The sequence below is a fragment of the Heterodontus francisci genome, chromosome 9, assembly GCF_036365525.1.
Source record: "Heterodontus francisci isolate sHetFra1 chromosome 9, sHetFra1.hap1, whole genome shotgun sequence".
Classification (NCBI taxonomy): Eukaryota; Metazoa; Chordata; class Chondrichthyes; order Heterodontiformes; family Heterodontidae; genus Heterodontus; species Heterodontus francisci.
Window position 1 is genome coordinate 46,630,491 of NC_090379.1, and position 20,875 is coordinate 46,651,365.

At 43.1% G+C, this 20,875-nt stretch overlaps 1 protein-coding gene across 1 annotated transcript in view; it reads left to right on the forward strand.

Moving 5' to 3' along the window:
• Nucleotides 1-20,875, forward strand: part of znf839 (zinc finger protein 839) — a 58,306-nt gene that overhangs the window by 18,094 nt on the left and 19,337 nt on the right. Inside the window, exons 4-5 of the mRNA XM_068038957.1 lie at nt 13,318-13,410; nt 16,446-16,601. Coding sequence (XP_067895058.1) covers nt 13,318-13,410; nt 16,446-16,601 — 249 coding nt within the window. The remainder of the gene's footprint in view (nt 1-13,317; nt 13,411-16,445; nt 16,602-20,875) is intronic.

A 20,875-nucleotide genomic window follows, 5' to 3' on the forward strand; every position in this document is an offset into this window, starting at 1 on the left:
AAAAGAGACCTTATTCTTTCCTGATAGGTATAGTCTCGCAGTTCTGGTATTATCCTTGTAAATCTTTTTTTATACCTTCTCCAGTACCTCTATACCCTTTTTGTAACACGGCAACCAGAACTGTGCACAGTACTTCAAGTGTGGTCTAACCAAGCTCGATGCAAGTTTAGCATAACTTCTCCATTTTTCTGTTATGTTTACTCTAGAAACCCTAGTGCTTGGTTTGCCCTTTTTATGGTCGTCTTAACCTGCATTGTAACTTTTGGTGAAAATGCATTTGTACTCGCATCTTTTTGCTCCTCTAGGCTATTTAGATTTTATTTTCCACCTAATATGCAACCTCATTATTCTTAACACAATGTATTACCTCACACTTATTTACGTTGAAATCTATTTGCCAATTATATGCCCATACTGCAAATTTATTAATGTCTTGTTGCAGTCCTCCTCAGTATAACTATCTCCCCTACTCCTGCCATTCTGTTGTCAAATTTAGAAATTGCATTTTTGATTCCAAAGTCTAAATTGCTAATATAAATTGTGAACAATAGTGGTCCCAGCACTGATCCTTGTGGGGCTCAACCTTCCACCTTCTGCCATTCTGAATATTATCTTTAACACCTACTCTCTGCTTTCTTTCTTGCAGCCAGTTAGCTATCCATTCTGCTACTTGTCCCCTGCCTTTGGGTGCTCTGATCTTATTCGTTAGTCTATTATGAGGTACCTTATCGAAGACCTTTTAGAAATCTAGATATATTGCATCTACTGCATTACCCTTGTAGAATGCTAAAACCTTAGAAAATTTACATCACAGAAGGAGGCCTTTTGGCCCATCATATCTGTGCTGGTTGACGAAGGACTACTCAGCCTTATCCCACCTTCCTGCACTAGATCTGTCGCCCTTCAGGTCACGGCTCCAAGTAGATATCCAAGTACTTTTTAAATGTGGTGAGAGTTTCTGCCTCTATCACCCTTTCAGGCCGTGAGTTCCAGGTCCCTACTACCCTCTGGGTGAAAAAAATGTTTTCCTTATCTCCCCTCTAATCCTTCCATCAATTACTTTAAATCTATACCCTCTGGTTTTTGACCCCTCCGCTAAGGTAAATAGGTAATCCCTATTTACTATATCTAGGCCCTTCAATTTTATATATCTCAATTAAGTCTCCCCTCAGCCTCCTCTGTTCCAAGGAAAACAGCCCCAGCCTATACAATCTTTTCTCATAGCTAAATTTTCCAGTCCTGACAACATCCTCATAAATCTCCTCTGCACCCTGTCCTGTGCAATCGCATATTTCTTGTAATGTAGTGACCAGAACTGTACGCAGTACACAAACTGTTGTCTAACTAGTGTTGTATAGAGTTATAGCATAACCTCCCTGCTCTTATATTTTATGCCTCGGCTAATAAAGGGAAGTGTGCCATATGCCTTCTTATCACCTTATCGACCATGTCCTGCTACCTTTTAAGAATCTGTGGACATGCACTCCAAAGTCCCTCTGCTCCTTCACATTATTCACTATCCTCCCATTTATTGTGTTTTCCCTTACCTTGTTGCACCTCCCAAAATGCATTACCTCACACTTCTCCGGATTAGATTCCATTTTCCACTTTTCTGCCCAACTGACCAGATCATCTATATTTTGCTGCAGTCTAAAGCTTTCCTTCCCTCTCTCAACCACAAGGCCAATTTTTATATCATTTGCAAACTTCTTTATCATGCCCCCTACATTTACGTCTAAACCATTAATATAAACTACAAAAAGCAAGGGGCCAAATACTGAGCCCTGAGGGACCCCACTAGTAACAGCCTTCTGGTCACAAAAGCACCCATCAACCATTACCCTTTTGCTTCCTGCCACTAAGCCAATTTTGAATCTGATTTGTCACTCTCCCTTGGGCTTTTGCATTTTTGACCAGCTTGTCATGTGAGACTTTGTCAAAGGCCTTGCTAAAATCCTTATAGACCACATCCACCGCGCTGCCCTTATCAACTCTACTGGTCACCTCCTCAAAAAATTCCGTTAAGTTAGTTAGACATGATCTTCCCTTAACAAAACCATGTTGACATTCCTTGATTAATCTATGCCTTTCTAAATGAAGGTTTATACTGTTCCTCAGAATTGATTCCAATAATTTGCCCACAACTGAAGTTCAGCTAACTGGCCTATAATTACTTGGATTATCCCTTCCTGTCTTTTTAATCAATGGTACAACATTGGGAGTTGTCCAATCTTCTGGCACCACTCCAATAGCCAGAGAGGGTTAAAATATGATGGTCAGAGCTTCTGCAATTTCCTCCCTTGCTGCTTTTAACAACCTGGGATATACTTCATCTGGGCCTGGCAGCTTAGCTACTTTCAAAGATGTCAAACCCTTGCTCCCTTACAATGTTTATCCCATCCAATATTTCACACTCTTCCTCCTTAACTACGATGACATTGTCAGCCCCCCTCTTAGCCTAATGTCTGTCATTGGGAAAATGCTGGAATCCATTATGAAGGAAGTACCTTTTCCTGATGGCAAGTTCCACATTTTAACCCCTCTCTGGGTAAAGAGGTTTCTCCTGAATTCTTTACTGGATTTATTAGTGACTGCCTTATATCGATGGCCCCTAGGTTTGAACTCACCCACAAATGGAATCATCTTTAAGTCTACCTTATCAAATACAGTGGGAGCAGGCTCGTATGGAGTATAAAGTATACTCTATGAAGGTGAGCATAGAGTCAACATGGTTTTATGAAAGGGAAATCATATTTGACAGATTTATTCGAGTTCTTTGAGGATTTCCAAGATGAATTCGATAAGGTGCCACATAAAAAGTTACTGCACAAGATAAGATCTCATGATGTTGTGGTTGGTATATTAGCACCGATAGATGATTGGCTAACTAACAGGAAACAGTGTCAGGATAAGTGGTTCATTTAGGTTGGCAAACTGTAACAAGTGGGGTGCCACAGGGATCAGTGCTGGGGCCTCAACTAGTTATAATCTATATTAAAGACATGGATGAAGGGACAGAATGTGTTTTTTTTTAGAGATACAGCACTGAAACAGGCCCTTCAGCCCACCGAGTCTGTGCCGACCATCAACCACCCATTTATACTAATCCTACATTAATCCCATATTCCCTACCACATCCCCTCAATTTCCCTACCACCTACCTACACTAGGGGCAATTTACAATGGCCAATTTACCTATCGACCTGCAAGTCTTTGGCTGTGAGAGGAAACCAGAGCACCTGGCGGAAACCCACGCGGTCACAGGGAGAACTTGCAAACTCCGCACAGGCGGTACCCAGAATAAACCCGGGTCGCTGGAGCTCTGAGGCTGCAGTGCTAACCACTGCGCCACTGTACCGCCCTGTGTTGTAGTCAAATTTACTGACAATACAAAGAGAGATGGGAAGGCAAGTTGTGAGGAAGACACAAAGGGCTGGGTTTTAAAGCCCCTCCACCGTTGGGAACGGGGGCGGGGCAGGGCAATGAAGATCGGTACAGCGGAGGCCCGCCACCGACCCCAATGGTGGCAGACCCCGTACCAATCTCGGCGGTGGCGAGGCCTTGTGGTGGCTGCCATGCGACTCAGCGACGGGACCTCCATTTCAAACGTCAACTAATTTACATACCTGATTTCATGAGGGTGCTGTTGCCTCTGTAATCGCCACACCAATCTTCATTCGGGCAGCCGCAATTCTGTCCCTTTGAATCCTTATTGGGGGAATCGTGGCACGACACCTGTGGGGAGAGGAGGAATGTTTCTCTGTGTGGGAGGTGGGTTGTGGGGTGACAACAATGCGGATTGGTCCGGTGGGGTGGTGATGGGAAGGGGTAAAGGGCAAAGTTGCCGAACTTTGTGGGGGGAGGAGATGGGGGGTGGGGGGGATGCGGTGGTCCAATTTGCAATATTCTACTTCCAGGGTGGATCTCTGGTCCCCCGGACCAGATGGCCTATATCCTAGGGTTCTAAAAGAGATAGCTGCAGAGATAGTGGATGCGCTGGCTATGATCTTCCAGAATTCCTTAGATTCAGGAATGGTCCAGTCAGATTGGAAGTTGGAAAAGGTTACGCCGCTTTTCAAGAAAGGAGGTAGAGAGAAAACAGTGAACTACAGGCCAGTTAGCGTAACATCAGTCATTGGGAAGATGCTGAAAACTATTATTAAAGAAGTTTTAACATTGCACTTGGAAAAGCATAGCATGATTAGAGCAAGTCAGCATGGTTTTACTAAAGGGAAATCCTGTTTGACAAATTTATTAGAGTTTTTTGAGGATGTAACTAGTAGGATAGATAAAAGGGAACCAGTAGATGTTGTATACCTGGATTTCCAAAAGGCATTCGATAAGTTGCTACATAAAAGATTAATAGGCAAGATGAGGGCTCATGGTGTTGGGGGTAATATATTAGTGTGGTTAGAGGATTGGTTAACAGATAGGAAGCAGAGAGTGAGCATAAATGGGGCGTTTTCAAGTCGGCAGGCAGTGACTAGTGGGGTGCTGCGAAGATCAGTGCTGGGGCCTCAACTATTTACACTCTATATTAATGACTTGGATGAAGAGACAGAGAGTAATGTATCTAGGTTTGCTGATGATGCAAAGCTTGGTGGAAAGGTAAGCTGTGGAGAGGATGTAGAGAGGTCGCAAAGAGATATAGACAGGTTAAGTGAGAGGGTAACAACATGACAAATGGAGTATAATGTCGGGAAGTGTGAAGTTGTTCCCTTTTGGTCGTAAAAATAGAAAAGCAGAATATTTTTTAAAAGGTGTGAAACTGGTAAGTGTTGATGTTCAGAGAGACTTGGGGGTACTTGCACAAAGTTAACATGCGGGTGCAGCAGGCTGTTAGGAAGGCAAATGGCATGTTGGCCTTTGTTGCAAGGAGATTGGAGTACAAGAATAAAGAAGTCTTACTAAAATTGTACAGAGTTTTGGTGAGACCGCACCTGGAATGCTATGTGCTGTTTTGATCTCCACATTTAAGAAAGGATATACTTGCACAGGAGGCGGTGCAGCGAAGATTTACTAAATTGGTCCCTGGGATGAGGGGGTTGTCCTATGATAGGCTGAGTAAATTGGGCCTATATTCTCTGGAGTTTAGAAGAATGAGGGGTGATCTAATTGAGACATACAAGATTCTGAAAGGGCTTGATAGGGTAGAAGCTGAGAGAATGTTCCCACTGATCAGGGAATCTAGAACATGGGGACATAGTCTCAAGTTAAGGGGCCAATCATTCAGGACTGCGATGAGGAGAGATTACTACACTCAAAGGGTTGTGAATCTTTGGAACTCTCTACCTCAGAGGGTTGTGGATTCTCCAACATTGAACACATTTAAGGCTGGGTTAGATAGATTTTTGGTCTCGCAGGGAATCAAGGGATATGGGGAGCGGGCAGAAAAGTGGAATCGAAGCCCAAGATCAGCCATGATTGTATTGAATGGCGGAGCAGGCTTGATGGGCCATATGGTCTACTGCTCCTATTTCTTGTGTTCTTGTGAAAAGAGCAGGAATGTTTGGAAATGCCATTGGGGGGGCGGGGGGGTTATAATGCATGGAAAGGTCATTTAATTCTGTTTTGTGAAAATGTAGCTTACCTGGCCCTTAAAATTTTTAAATCTCCATTGGCGCCTGCGTGTTGGCACTGGATGCCATTGCCGGCTCTCCTGCCCCTCCATCTAATGTCATCACAGGAGCGGATGCCGTGGCTATGCAAATGAGTCGTCGTGTTTGAAATCGTGGCAGGCTGCATTTTATTTTTTACATCTGCTGCCTACTTCGGCAGCTGACTCTTAAAATGCAGCCCAAAGAGTCTGTAAAGGGAGATAGGTTAATTGAGTGGGCAAAGACTTGGCAAATGGAGTATATGTGGAAAAATATGAGGTTATCCACTTTGGTAATGAAAATCGAAAAGCAAAATATTATTTAAATGGAGAGAGACTACAGAATGCTGCACTCCAGAGGGATCTGAATGTCCTTGTATGTGAATCACAAAAAGTTCGCATACAGGTACAGCAGGTAATTAGGAAGGCAAATAGACTGTTGGCCTTTATTGCAAGGGGGATGGAGTGTTCAAGTAGAGAAGTCTTGCTCCAACTGTGCAGGGCATTGGTGAGACCACACCTGGAGTACTGTGTGCAGTTTTTGTCTTGTTATTTAAGGAGGGATACACTTGCAATGGCAGTAGTTCAGAGAAGGTTCACTAGGTTAATTCATGGGATGAAGGGGGGGGGGGTTGTCTTATGAGGAAAGGTTGAGCAGGTTGTGCCTATACTCTTTGGAGTTTAGAAGAATGAGAGGTGATCTTATTGGAACGTATAAGATTTTGAGGGGGCTTGACAGGGTGGATGCTGAGAGGATGCTTCCCCTCGTGGGATGATCTAAAACTAGGGGGCACAGTTTCAGAATATGGAGTTGCCCATTTGAAATGGAGATGAGGAATGCCTTCTCTCAGGGTTGTTGATCTTTAGACTTCTCTACCCCAGAGAGCAAGGGAGGCTGGGTCATTGAATAGATTCAAGGCTGAATTAGACAGATTTTTATCTCCAAGGGAGTCCAGGGTTATGGGGGCAGGCAGGAAAGTTGTGACCACGATCTTATTGAATGGTGGAGCGGGCTCAAGGGCCTACTCCTATTTCTTATGTTCTTTTGTGCTTTTGTGAAGACAGACACAAAGTATTCATTAAGAACCTTACCCACGTTCTCTCATTGGCCATACTCTTTCCTTAGTTATCCTCTTGCTCTATGTGTACTTATAAAATATCTTTGGATTTTCCTTGATTTTACTTGCCAGTATTTTTTCATGCTCTTTGTTTTCCTAATTTCCCTTTTTAATTTCATCCCTACACTTTCTCTACTCTCGGGCACTCTAGTATTAAACTCTTAGTGTCTACATAAGCTTCCCCTTTTTGCCTTATCTTACCCTCTGTGCTCCTTGCAGTTCAAGGGGCTCTAGATTTGGCTGTTCCACCCTTTTTCTTTGTGGGAACATGTTTACCCTGAACCCTTGCCTCCCATTGGTGTGACGCCAATTTATCTTCAAGTAGCTGTTCCCAGATCATTATTGCTAAATTGCTTCTCAGCCTAGTAAAAGTGGCTTTCCCACCAATTTAGAACCTTTACTCTTTTATTTTGTCCTTTTCCATGACTATGCTACATCGAACTGAATTATGATCACTACCACAAAAGTGCTCTCCCACTGATGCTACTTCCACCTACCCAGCTTCATTCCCTAAAACTAAATCCAGAGTTGCCTCCAGTCTTATTGGACTTTCCACATACTGGCTAAAAAAATTCTCCTAAAGCAGTTTAGGAATTGCATGCCCTCTATTCCTTTTTTACACTGACTGTATCCCAGTTAATATTAGGGCAGTTTAAATCCCACACTATTACTGCCTTTATCGATCTTGCATTTGCTAACAAATTTGCTCTTCCAACTCCCTTGGATCTTTGGGAGGTCTATAGTACACTCCCAGCAATGTGATTGCCCTTTTTTTTGCTCCTTAGTTCAACCCATATGGCCTCATTGATGATCCCTCTAACGTATCATGTCTTCTCACAGTTGTAATTGTTCCTTTAATTAATATTGCCACCCCACCTCCTTTTGTACCACCCCCCCCCCCCCCCCATCCTATCTGAAACCCCTGTAAACAGGAATGTTAAGCTGCCAGTCCTGTAGCGCTCTAAATCATGTTTCAGTAATAGCTTTAAAAAAAACATACTTCCCCGTGTCCATATGCAGCAAGACCTGGACAACATCCAGACTTTGGCTGATAAGTGGCAAGTAACATTCGTGCCACATAAGTGCCAAGCAATGACCATCTCAAACAAGAGAGAATCTAACCATCTCCCCTTGATGTTCAATGGCATTACCATTGCTGAATCACCCACTATCAACATCCTGGAGGTTACCATTGACAAGAAACTGAACTGGACCAGTCACACAAATACTGTGGCTACAAGAGCAGGTCAGAGCCTGGGAATTTTGCGGCGAGTAACTCATCTCCTGACTCCCCAAAGCCTGTCCACCATCTACAAGGCACAAGTCAGGAGTGTGATGGAATACTCTCCACTTGCCTATATGGGTGCAGCTTCAACAACACTCAAGAAGCTCGCCACCATCCAGGACAAAGCAGATCACTTGATTGGCACCCCATTGACCACCTTCAACTCTCTGCAGCACAGTGGCAGCAGTGTGTGCCATCTACAAGATGCACTGCAGCAACTCACCAAGACTCCTTCGAAAGCACCTTACAAACCCGTGACCCCGGCCACCTAGAAGAACAAAGACAGCAGATGCATGGGAACACCACCATCTGCAAGTTCCCCTCCAAGCCACTCACCATCCTGACTTGGAACCATATTGCCGTTCTTTCACTGTCGCTGGATCAAAATTATGGAACTCCCTTCCTAATAGCACAGTGGGTGTACCTACACCCCAAGGACTGCAGTGGTTCAAAAAGGCAGCTCACCACCACCTTCCCAAGGGCAATTAAGGATGGACAATAAATGCTGGCCTAGCCAGTGACTCCCACATCCCATGAACAAATAAAAATTAAAAAAAAATCTGTGCCCTCAGCTCATCTGCCTTATTCACTAAACTCCTTGCATTTAGGTATAAACCATTAAGCACAACCGGACTCCTTTCTTGTCTATTTTCCAACTTTTGTTTGCTCTGCCTTCCAAATTCTCTGCTAATTTTCTGCCTTCCATTTCCAGATCTGCTTTTCTCCCCTCCGAATCCATGCTCAGCTTCCCATCCCCCTGCTTAGCTAGTTTAAACTTTCCCCAGCACGAGCAAACCAACCCATGTCTATATTGGTCCTGGCCCTGTTGAGGTGCAACCTGACTGATTTGTACAAATCCTACTTTCTCCAGAACTGGTCCTAATGCCACAAGAATCTAAAGCTCTCCCTCCTGCACCATCTCTCCAGCCACGCATTCATCTGCTCTATACTCCTATTTCTGTACTCACTAGCGCGTGGCACTGGGAGTAATACTGAAATTACTACCTTTGAGATCCTGCTTCTTAATCTCTTTCCTAACTCCTTAAAATCTGCCTGCAGGGGCTCAACTCTTTTTCTATTTGTCATTGGTTATTATATGGACTATGACTTCTGTGGTTCATCCACCTCCTCCAGAATCTTTTGCAGCTGTTGTTGGTATCCTTGACCCTGGCACCAGGGAGGCAACATACCATCCTGGATTCACGTTTGCTACCACAGAAATGCCTGTCTGCTCCTCTAACTATGGAATCCCCTATAACTATCACTTTCTTGACCTTTTTCCTCCCTCCCTGTATGGTCTTGGCTATGGCTGCACTCCCGAGAGGAACCCTCTCCCCCATCAGAACCAAATACTGGTTAGCGAGCAAGATGCTTTCGGGGGTCTCTTGAACTACCTGGCTGCCCTTTTTTTGTGTGTCTGGCAGTCACCTAGTCCCTCTGTCTGCACTCTCAGGCTGTGTGGTCCTATCCTGAAATGTGCTATCCATGAAATACTCACCCTCGAGGATGGACAATCGATCGAGCAATGACATCAGCTGTTGTTCAAACCCCAAAACCTGGAGCTTGAGCTGACAACACTTAACTGCAGCTGTGGTTGTCCTGGACATGGAAGCATCCCAGAGTTCCCATGTGGCACAGGATGTGCATTCCATGGGTCTGAGGTGCCCTGCCACATCTATTTATTAGGTTAACTCACTTACCAGATATAATCGCAATACTCATTGATAAATAAAACAGTAAGTATATTAATCAGCTGTGTTCCTCAGGTACAGTTGGGTTGCATAGTTGTCTAATTATAGACTTCAATGTATTTGATAACCTTCAAGCTATTTATCTTACTGGAAGGTAATTTAGACCAAGCCCTTCTCCTTATCCTCTCCCCGCTGTTCTCGCTTCCTCTCTTGTCTACTCTTGCTGCCAGCTCTCTCTCCAGGTCAGTGATGGGCCCCGAGCCTGGGCTTCAATTTATCCTCTCCCCACTGTTTGCTTTTCCTTTCTGGTCTGCCCCTGCTGCCAACTCTCTCTCCAGCTAAGTCACCAGTCTGCTCTCTCTAATCTCTTCAAAGAATTCAGAGGTTGCTCAAACAAGACTTTCCCTTTTGAAATCTGTGCTGGCTATTCATTAAAAGATTTTTGGTTTCGAGATATTTTCCTATTTTCTTCTTTAGTAGGCATTCCATTATCTTTCCTATCACTGATAAGTTGATGCTTGCCTTCGTCAGTCGAGGCATTGAGTACAAGAGTTGGGACGTTATGTTCCAGTTGTACATAATGTTGGTTAGGCCGCATTTGGAGTACTGTGTGCAGTTCTGGTCACTGCACTACAGGAAAGATGTGATTAAGCTAGAGAGGGTGCAGAAAAGATTCACAAGGATGTTGCCTGGTTTGGAGGGCTTGAGTTATAAAGAGAGATTGTATACCCTGCGTCTGTTTTCCCTAGAGCGAAGGAGGCTGAGAGGGGACATGATAGAGGTATATAAAATTGAGAGGCATAGATAGGGTAGATAGCCAGAGTCTGTTTCCCATGGTAGGGGTGACTAAAACTAGAGGGCATAGATTTAAGGTGAGAGGGAGGAGGTTTAATGGGGACCAAAGGGGTAATTTTTTCACACAAAGAATAGTGGGTATCTGGAATGAGCTGCCTGAGGAGGTGGTGGAGGCAGGAACAGTAGCGACATTTAAGAGGCATCTGGACAGGTACTTGAATGAGCAAGGCATAGAGGGATATGGAATTAATGCAGGCAGGTGGGATTAGTATAGATAGGCATTATGGTCGGCATGGACACGGTGGGCCGAAGGGCCTGTTTCTATGCTGTGTGACTCTGTGACTTGTCTGTAGTTCTCTGGACAGGTTCTATCTTCCAATTTATAGTTAGAATGTTAGCTGTCCACCAGTCCTCTGGTACTGTACCTTTTTGTAACAAATTATTAATTATGTGTAATAGTGCTCCTGCTATTCCCTACCCTAGATTCTTTTAAAATGTGTGGATGCAGGCTGTCCGGACCAGGGGTTTTGTTCTCTTTGCGTTTGATTAGTTTATTTAATATTCCTCCCCTTTTTTATTTAATCATTTCTAATTGCATCTTCTGATGTCCACCTGATCCGTCTCCTTAGTAAATAATAAAGCAAATTAATTGTTTAAAATTTATTCCATTTCACTGTTGCTGCCTGTGTTTTCATCTGCTTGTTTCCAAGAGGCCTGACTTTTCTTTTTTTATCTCTATGCCAATAGTATAATTTAGTATTTTGTTCCTTGATAATTTCAAAGTTCCTATTTGCCTTCCTAATTGTTTGCTTGACCTCTCTCTTAATCTCGTCGTATTTTCCCTTGTCATGCACTCCCCTGCTGTCCATGTTGTACGTCTCTTTCCTTATTCTTAATTTTTCCCCTTTATTCATCCATGGTGCCTCATTAGTGGTTTTTTTTTAAGCAAAATATATCTTCCCTAGGCTATGTTCATACATTTTTAAATGCTGTTCTACATATTTTGCCAATATGATCCATTTTACTTTCCTAAGTTCTATTTTCAGCCTCTGAAATAGGCTATTCTCCAATCTGTTACCCTGGTCTTTGTAATGTTTATGTCCATCTCAATCATTATCTGAAAGCACATTATATTATGGTCACTGATGTCTAGACGTTCCCCGAGTTTTACGTTTCTTATCTGCTTTAGTTCATTCTCCCATTACTAGATCCAGTGGTGAATTCTCCATTGTTGGGCTTCTTAGATATCGAGTTAGAAATGAATCCTGTACACATTGTAGGAAGAAAGAAAGAAAGAATTTGTAATTTATTGTGCCTTTCACATGCTCGGGACTTCCCAAAGCACTTTGTAGCTAATACGTTATTTTTGAAATGTGGTCAAATGCAGCAGCCATTTTACATACAGCAAGGTCCCACAATGGCAGTAAGAGGAATGACTGGTATTTTTCTGGGGGTGTTGGTTGAGAGATGAATGTTAGTCAGGGCACCAGGATTTCTCCTTTACTCTTTTTCAAATAGTGCCATCTGATCTTTTACACTTGGCGCATCTGAAAGACATTGGGAAAGGGTAACACATTGGAAACTAGGGTTTTTTTTCCAGCATCACATTGCATTTTGTGCCAATACAATTCTGGCATAGTTAACCTCTTCCCCATTACGCAAGCCTTGTTGTTTCTTCTTGTCGAATTAGCCAGTTACATTTTGACTCCAAACGCACCCAACGGGCTGGATTTTGGGCTGGAGGCAGGGCTCCCGTGCCGGGCTGAAATGGTGGGGAAGCAGGGAAAAGCCTGCCTTTGCCTTTTCATGTCTCCATTCCTCCCCTCACGCCCACGAAAGTGATCCTCAGTTGTCTTTTTTTTTGCCTGCGTCCCATGCCAGGATCCCAGTCCCTTTTAAAGATGGGGATCCCACCTCCAAAAACTGCTGGTCAATCACAGCGCTGGCAGCTCAGCAGTATCGGTAGCAGCACTGGGAGCAGTGGCCATTGCCGGTACTGCAGAGGCCTTGGACCCAGGCCCAGCAGTGGAACCCTGGACCTCAGGTGAGTGAGGCGGGGTTGCCAGAGCCAGCCTGAAGGGCCCTGATGAGGGTGGTTGGTGTGGTCGCAGGGAGTAAAGTGGTTCCTGGTGGGGGTCCTCTGCAAGCCACAGATTGCCCACGAAGGAGGTGCCCCCCCACCCCCCCCCCCCCCCCAAAGACCGCAGGGAGTGTGCCTCGTGTTGCAAGGTGTCCTTCCTGCATGCCTTCCCCCTGCACCCCCCCCCCCCCCCCCCTTGCTGATAAGATGCCAGCGGCAATGGGAAGAGGCCCTTAATTTGCTGTTAATAGGCCACTTAAGGGCCCAATTGACCTCTGGGCGGGAAGGCAGTTGTCGGACTAACCCATCCCCGGGAAGATTGCTTGGCAACGGGGAGGGGATGGGCCCTTTGTCCCTCATCCGTCGCGATGCTCTCTGCCAACCCGCCGCCAAACCTGCCTGCGAATCTGCCTCAGACGGGGTCCGTAAAATCCCAGTCAATTCTTTTTTAAGTTTAAAACGTAGTCTTTTCATTTTGGTGCTGTGGAACTGACCTATTGAAATTGCAAGACTGCTTTGTTCAAAGGTCTGTTGCAGCTTTCAAGATCAAGCTAGTTTGAATGGGTTAAGAACATAATATTCAAAGCAATAAGATCATGAAATCTCAACCTGCATTAGCTACTATAAGTGATGTTACTCTAATGCAGTTAAAATATGAATCTCTCAATATTCTAATTAAAGTATTTCCATTGCAGGATACGAAATATCATGTATTCTGTCCAGCGCAGTAATTAAAATTATGTTTTAACTAGCTTCTAAAACAGTGTGATGATGAGGAACTGATGGAATTGGCTCTCCCCAGGCTTACAAAAGTCATTACTCTCTGGGAATTTCTGTTGATGAAGGTAAGCCACATTATCCTTAAAGCAAGTGTGGATAACTCTGTTTTGAGTATTAATGCAGGATAATACTAAGTTTCGCACAACCAACCAATGAATATTCAAGTCCAGTTCATAATATTTGATCCACAAAAACAAAATGACCAGAATACACTTAATCAGCCCAAAATAAACTCTTGTATTTCTCAGAACACTCAACCGTTGCAGACTGCCATTCTGACGTTTGCACAGATTGTTTTTCCAATATAATTGATGCAGGCTCTTTTGTACATTTTATTACTGAATTATAAATTTATTCAGAACTCTCTTAAAGCTATTGTAGTTTTAGCGTAGAAAAACTATGGCTATCAATAATCTGGCAATTATAATGTTTCAGCAAATCTGCTCACAAAAGAAGCAAGCATGCAGCTATTTTCTTTTCATATGCTAATTTGTCAAAGTTTGTTGAAGTGCATGATGATGCACAATAGGCCATGTAATCTGAAGCTATTTAGAAAATTATTACCCAGATTTTGTGGTTGACGGCGAAACAAGGCTGCTCGCTGCTGATCTCGAAGAAAGCTGCCCACAAAGGTCTAGCAATATCTTTGGCTTTCTGCTTTCCTGAAGATAGTTTAAATCTGGGGCAAGTCTAGGGATGTCTTGGCACGTAGCAAACCAGGAAGTTAAAAGCACTTGAAATTCTTCACTTTTAATTTAAATTTTCAGATAGTGAAATAAATGAGTATGATTAGATTAAGGTAGAAGCTAAAATGAAATATTTAAAATAATAAAATTTTTGGGTAATTTTATCATTATGGGGAAATTTGACATTCCAAAAATATAAAATTAGCTTTCAGGGCCAGTGAAGGTTTTTAGCAGTAATTATGAGTTAGTACGCTGTTAAAATCTCAGTAATGGGCGGCGCAGTGGTTAGCACTACAGCCTCACAGCTCCAGGGACCCGGGTTCGATTATGGGTACTGCCTGTGCGGAGTTTGCAAGTTCTCCCTGTGTCTGCGTAGGTTTTCGCCGGGTGCTCCGGTTTCCTCCCACAGCCAAAGACTTGCAGGTGATAGGTAAATTGGCCATTATAAATTGCCCCTAGTGTAGGTAGGGAATATGGGATTACTGTAGGGTTAGTATAAATGGGTGGTTGTTGGTCAGCACAGACTCGGTGGGCCGAAGGGCCTGTTTCTGTGCTGTATCTCTTTAAAAAAAAAATAACACTTCGTTGAACAAGTTGCATCTTTTTTGAGTAACTGTGTAAAAATGGAAATTTTTGACAATTCACAGATTGCTTAGGGATTGCATTCGAGGAGCCTCAAAAGCCGTACCCTCTGAAGAAGCATAAAATCACTGACAGTCAGTTTGGATTTCTGCATTATTCTGCGACTGTGCTGTCAGTTTCACTGGAATAATGATGCCGAACACTGAATTTTTCACTGTCATTGTGACTACAAAATCCATGCCAATAATCTGCAGTTGATCATTTTATTCATCCAACATTATAAATACAGTAGCATGCAAATCATAGGAAACTTTAACAGATGCATTATGTTGTTTCAGAGAGTATAACATTTTTTTCTGTTTGTTGGGTCTACTTGTTAAACTTGAAAGTCTGAAGGTATTCCTGGTTGCTTAAAGATGCATTCCTTCCTGGCTCCACTAGAAATAGACAAATTAAGTACTGCATGATAATGCAGACTTACCAGGCACTAGAGAACCCGAAACAAAGATCTACTTTTTATTTAAAAACTTCAAGTGTGCATGTGTATATGTGTGCATGTAACCTCCCTCAATTCACAAGTTATTCATAAATCCACCATTTTGCAAGTCTTTCCACCCCTATCGCAAACTGGAAATAATGGTGACCGAAACAGAATCCTCGGTGAGAATTGTTAGCAGTACGTCAGCTGTGATGGTTTCATGAAAGTTGCCACCCTGTGGTGCTGTACTCAAAATGGTGGACCTAGTAATTAAGGTGAGGAGTTCTGACTTTTCTTCCTAACTGCTTCTCTCCCCACCCCTTCAAAAAAAAAATCTGCCAAAAGCAGGGGGATAATGTGTACAGTCTGTCTGTAATTCCAGTATATGACCTTGCCTTTGGCTAAAATATGAACATATTTCCTTTTACCTTGGCTTTGGATGCAAACCTATCCACAGCCAAAATGGTCTGTGTTGATAATTTTTGAATTACTTAAATTTCCTTCCTTGTAGATGAATTTTTTCCATCCTGATAGCCCCGTTGGCTGCAAACCACACTGTTAGATGATTGTTCTGCAGTGCCGCTCTGTCCTCGTACTGCCACGCCTCCAGCACAAAAAAATTTTCTGAACAGAAACCTTTTAATATTGTGACAAGTTTGTGTTCACAGATTTTAATGGCTTCTGAATATATACACTGACACCTTCACAAGTCTTTGGGTAGATGGATTAGAAACAAATGAAAGGTATAGACAGCAGATCAGTTATTAGATATAAATAGAAAAGGCAAATTAGTGTTTTAGGTTTTATTTGCTCTGAACAATTAAACCCAGAACATTAACTAGTCTTTTCCCTTTCCAGATTCGAATTGATCTGTATTTCCTACATTTGCAGGTTTTTTCTTTTTATTTGATCTCTTTTTTTTGACAGAGAATGTTTAAGAGCTTGCATTTCGAGTTACAAATATAATGGTTGCCACAGTAGAAGCAGTTGAACTATATACTCCCAAATTATTAATGGTCTTGATATCTAGGAGCCCATTATGAAGGAATGCTCCTTTAAGATTTTCATACATCTCCCAAGGTTTTGTTTTAGTAATAAGAATACTTTGTAGGTTTGGAAGAAAATGTGCTATGAATCAAGAACTTTGGCCTGTTGTGAAACGCGTATACATAACAAAATTCTCACTTGAGCAATAACGTTGAAATGCTCTTATGTTGTACAATAGTTACAGTTACTCTTTTGTGTTGTGTGTTATAACAATTAAACAATTGGATCTTTAGACACTCAAGTCATAAAAGCAAAAGGTTTTGTTCTGCAGAAGAGCTGGTTTTCATGTTTAGTGCTGAATTCCTAGGTGGAAAAGGGACGGCCTGCCAGACCACAATTTCCAGATGTGTATAAAGAGTTTGAGATGCTGCATAAACATGTGAAGAAAATGGCTGAAGAGCACTTAAGTAGTTCTAATCGGATGATAAATCCTCAGCATCCCTTACAGATCTCTTGTCTACAGGTAAATGCTTTTATATTTTTGTTTGTAGATCAGAAAACATTAAAATAAAAGATTTTTTTGTAATTGGTGAAAGAGAAATTTTGCCATTGTCTATTTTTTGCATGAATGTATTTAAGGACCATCAAATAATTAATTCTGAAATAAATCCTTCTGGATTTATGGCGGTTGCCTTTTATTGGTAGCTACTGATACCTATTTTGTTGGTGAATATTTTTACTTTTTGCCAGCCATCAGTGCGAATTCATTGTTTACATGCACATCAAAAATGCTGGCCCTTTTTATGTTAATAGAGCCTGCCTTATGCTGTTTTCCAGCAATTCAAATATACAACTAGTAATTAAGGAGATTCGCAAAGTGTTCCATTTTATGTACTTGAGTATCCAAATAAAGGACAGATTAAGTGAGAATAAAGCACTCAATCTTTGTTCTAATAGGGGCGCCTTTAGGTTTTTCAGGGTCATTTGACTCACTCTAAAACCACATTTTAGACCAACCATAAATTAATTGCTTTGGAAAACTTCCATTAAACTGCACTTGGAGCTATCCTTGTTTTTTAAACACGAGTATTTTTGAAATTAAAGGTGCTACAAAATTACAAGCTGTGCTGTTCTGAAACACAAATGGGTTTTGTTTTTCTAATTATTTTACCATCCTGTCTAGAAAGCAGTGAATTATGGTTGTTGGTGTACTTCAGTTGCTCACCCAAGTAGCCACTTGTTAACTGTTAGTCTAGGCAGTCCAGTTAGCGGCTCAATTCTTTAACAGTGACAACTTGTATTTATATATTCCTTTTCATTCCAAGGCGCTTCACAGGAGCGTTATTAAACAAATTTGATACTGAGCCATATGAGATATTAAGACCAGTGACCAAAAGCTTGGTTAAAGTAGTAGATTTTAAGGAAGATCTTGAAGGAGGACAGAGAGATAGAAAGATTGAAAGGTTCAGGGAGGGAATTCGAGAGTCTAGGGTCGAGACAGCTGAAGGTCTGACTACCAATGGTGGATTAAAATTGGGGATGTGCAAGATGCCAGAATTGGAGGAGCGTAGAGATATCAATGAGGGAGTGGTTATAGGGCTGGAGGAGGTTACAGAGGGAAGGGCGAGCCCATGGAGGGTCTTGAAAATATGGCAGAGAATTTTAAAATGGAGACATTGGCTCCCAGTCAGGCAATGTAGGTCAGCGAGCACAGGGGCGATGGGTGAACAGAGCTTGTGAGTTCAGATATGGGCAGCAGAGTTTTGGATGAGGTCAAGCTTATGGTGGTTGGAAGATAGGAGAATGCCCCGGCTGGCATTAGAATTGTTAAGTCTGGAGGTGACAATGGCTGACCACCATCTCCATTTTAGTCTGCCACTCAGTCTTTTCCCATGTGGAATCAGTTCTGCCACTTTCCAAGAATACTTATCTTTGGTTATATGGCATACATGCCCTGCCTGTTGCATTCTTCTCGTTGCAGCATGTTCTGTTAATGCCGTCCTGCCACTATTTGATACACCCAACTTTGGCCACTCTGTTCTCCCATCTGAAAAGAAGCATCTACTTACATCATGTTGTCCAACAGCATGTAGCCTTTGGTTCTGTGCCGTCATCATTGGGGACCAACTCTCAGCAACTTCCAGAGGTATAGGGCACTCTCCTTGTTCAGTCATCCTTTTTCAAATCCTATGATGGATGCTGTCTCCATAGGTTGATTTCTAAGCTACAACACCCTATGTTTATATAGTGCCTTTGATATCATAAAATGTCCCAAGGCGCTTCACAGAGCATATAGAGCAAATTTATACACTGAGCAATATATGGGCAGATGGCCAGAAACTTGATCAAAGAGATAGGTTTTAAGGAACATCTTAAAAGAAGGGAGAGAGATGGAGTATATGAAGGGTTTAGAGAGGGAATTTCAGAGCTTAGGGCAAAGGCAGCTGAAGACATAGCCACCAATGATGGAGCGATTCAAATCAGGAATGCCCATGAGGCCAAAATTAGATGAGGGCAGATAGCTTGGAGGGTTGTGGTGCCGAAAGAGATTACAGACATGGGGAGAAGCAAGGCCATGGAGGGATTTGAAAACAAGGATGGGAATTTTACAATTAAGGCATTGCTTGACCAGGGGTCAGTGTAGGCCAGTGAGCACAGGGGTGATAGATGAACAGGACTTGGTGCGGGTAAGCTCATGGGTAGCATAGTTTTGCATGACCTCAAATTTATGGAGGGTAGAATGGGGGCGACCAGCCAGGAGTGTGTTGGAAAGGTCAAGTCTTGAGGTAACAAAAGCATGAATGAGTGATGGGATGGATATGTGGTTGGAAGCCTATCTCATGGTCAAATATAACATCAACTTTGTGAACAGTCTAGTTTAGTCTCAGACAGTTGCCAGGTAGAGTGATGGATTCGGTAGCTACGAAAGTGGAGTTTGGAGCTTTAAAAAAAAATTTTCATGGGATATGAGCATCACTGGCAAGGCCAGCATATGTTGCCCATCCCTAATTGCCTTTGAGAAGGTGGATGGTGAGCTGCTGCCTTGAAGCGCTGCATTCCATTGGGTGTAGGAACACCCATAGTGCTATTAGGAAGGGAGTTCCAGGGTTTTGACCCAGTGACAGTAAAGGAATGGTGATATAGTTCCACGTCAGGGTGGTGTGTGGCTTGGAGAGGAACTTGCAGGTGGTGGTGTTCCCATGTGTCAGCTGCACTTGTCCTTTTAGATGGTAGAGGTCGTGGGTTTGGAAGGTGTTGTTGAAGGAGGCTTGGTGAGTTGCTGCCGTGCATCTTGTATATGTACACACCGCTGCCTCTGTGCACTGATGGTGGAGAGAGTGAATGTTTAAGGGTGGATGGGGTGCTGATCAAGCAGGCTGTTTTGTCCTGGATGGTGTCGAGCTTCTTGAGTGTTGGAGCTGCACCCATCCAGGCAAGTGGAGAGTATTCCATCACACTCCAGACTTGTGCCTTGTAGATTGTGGATAGGCTTTGGGGAGTCAGGAGGTGAGTTACTCGCTGCAGAATTCCTAGCCTCTGACCTGCTGTTGTAGCCACAGTACTTATATGGCTACTCCAGTTCAGTTTCTGGTCAATGGTAATCCCTAGGATGTTGCTAGTGGGGAATGCAGCAAGGGTAATGCCATTGAATGTCAAGGGGAGATGGTTAGATTCTCTCTAGATGGAGATGGTCAGTGCCTGGCACTTGCATGGCACGAATGTTACTTGCCATTTATGAGCCCAAGCCTGAATGTTATCCAGGTGGGCACGACTGCTTTATTATTTGAAGAGTCGCGAATGGTACTGAGCACTGTGCAATCATCAGCGAGCATCCCCACTTCTGACTTTATGATGGAGGGAAGGACATTGATGAAGCAGCTGAAGATGGTTGTGCCTTGGACACTACCCTGAAGCACTCCTACAGTGATATCCTGGGCCTTAGATGTTTGGCCTCCAACAACCACAACCATCCTCCTTTGTGCTAGGTATGATTCCAACCGGTGGACAGTTTTCCCCTTCATTCCCATTGACTTCAGTTTTGCTAGGGTTTCTTGATGCCACACTCAGTCAGATGCTGCCTTTATGTCAAGGGCAGTCACTCTCACCTCACCTTGCCTCTGGAATTCAGCTCTTTTGTCCATGTTTGAACCAAGGCTGTAATGAAGTCTGGAGGCGAGTGGCCCTGTTGGAACTCAAACTGAACATTGGTGCTGGTTATTGCTGTGTAAGTGCTGCTTGATTGCGCTGTCGATGATACCTTCCATCACTTTGCCGATGATCAAGAGTAGGTTAATGGGGCAGTAATTGGCGGGATTGGATTTGCCTTGTACTTTCTGTACAGGACATATCTGGGCAATTTTTCATATTGTCTGGTGCCAGTGCTGTGGCAGTACTGGAAGAGCTTGGCAAGGGGTGTGGTTAGTTCTGGAGTACAAGTCTTCAGTACTACTGCCAGGATGTTATCAGGGCCCACAGCCTTTGGCCGTTTCTTGATATTACGTGGAATAAATCGAATTAGCTGAAGATTGGCAGCTATGATGCCGGGGACATCAGGATGAGCAGAAGGAGGAGGCTGAGATGAATCATCCACTCGGCATTGGCTAAAGATGGCGTGGAGTGAAAACAATGCCTTCAGTCCTCCCAATGTTTAATTGGAGGAAATTTCTGCTCATCCAGTGCTGGATGCTGGATAAACAGTCTGATTTAGCAATGGTGGAGGAGTCACGCGAGATGGTGGTGAGGTAAAGCTGAGTGTAGTCAGTGTACATGTGAAAACTAACCTGTGCTTTTGGATGA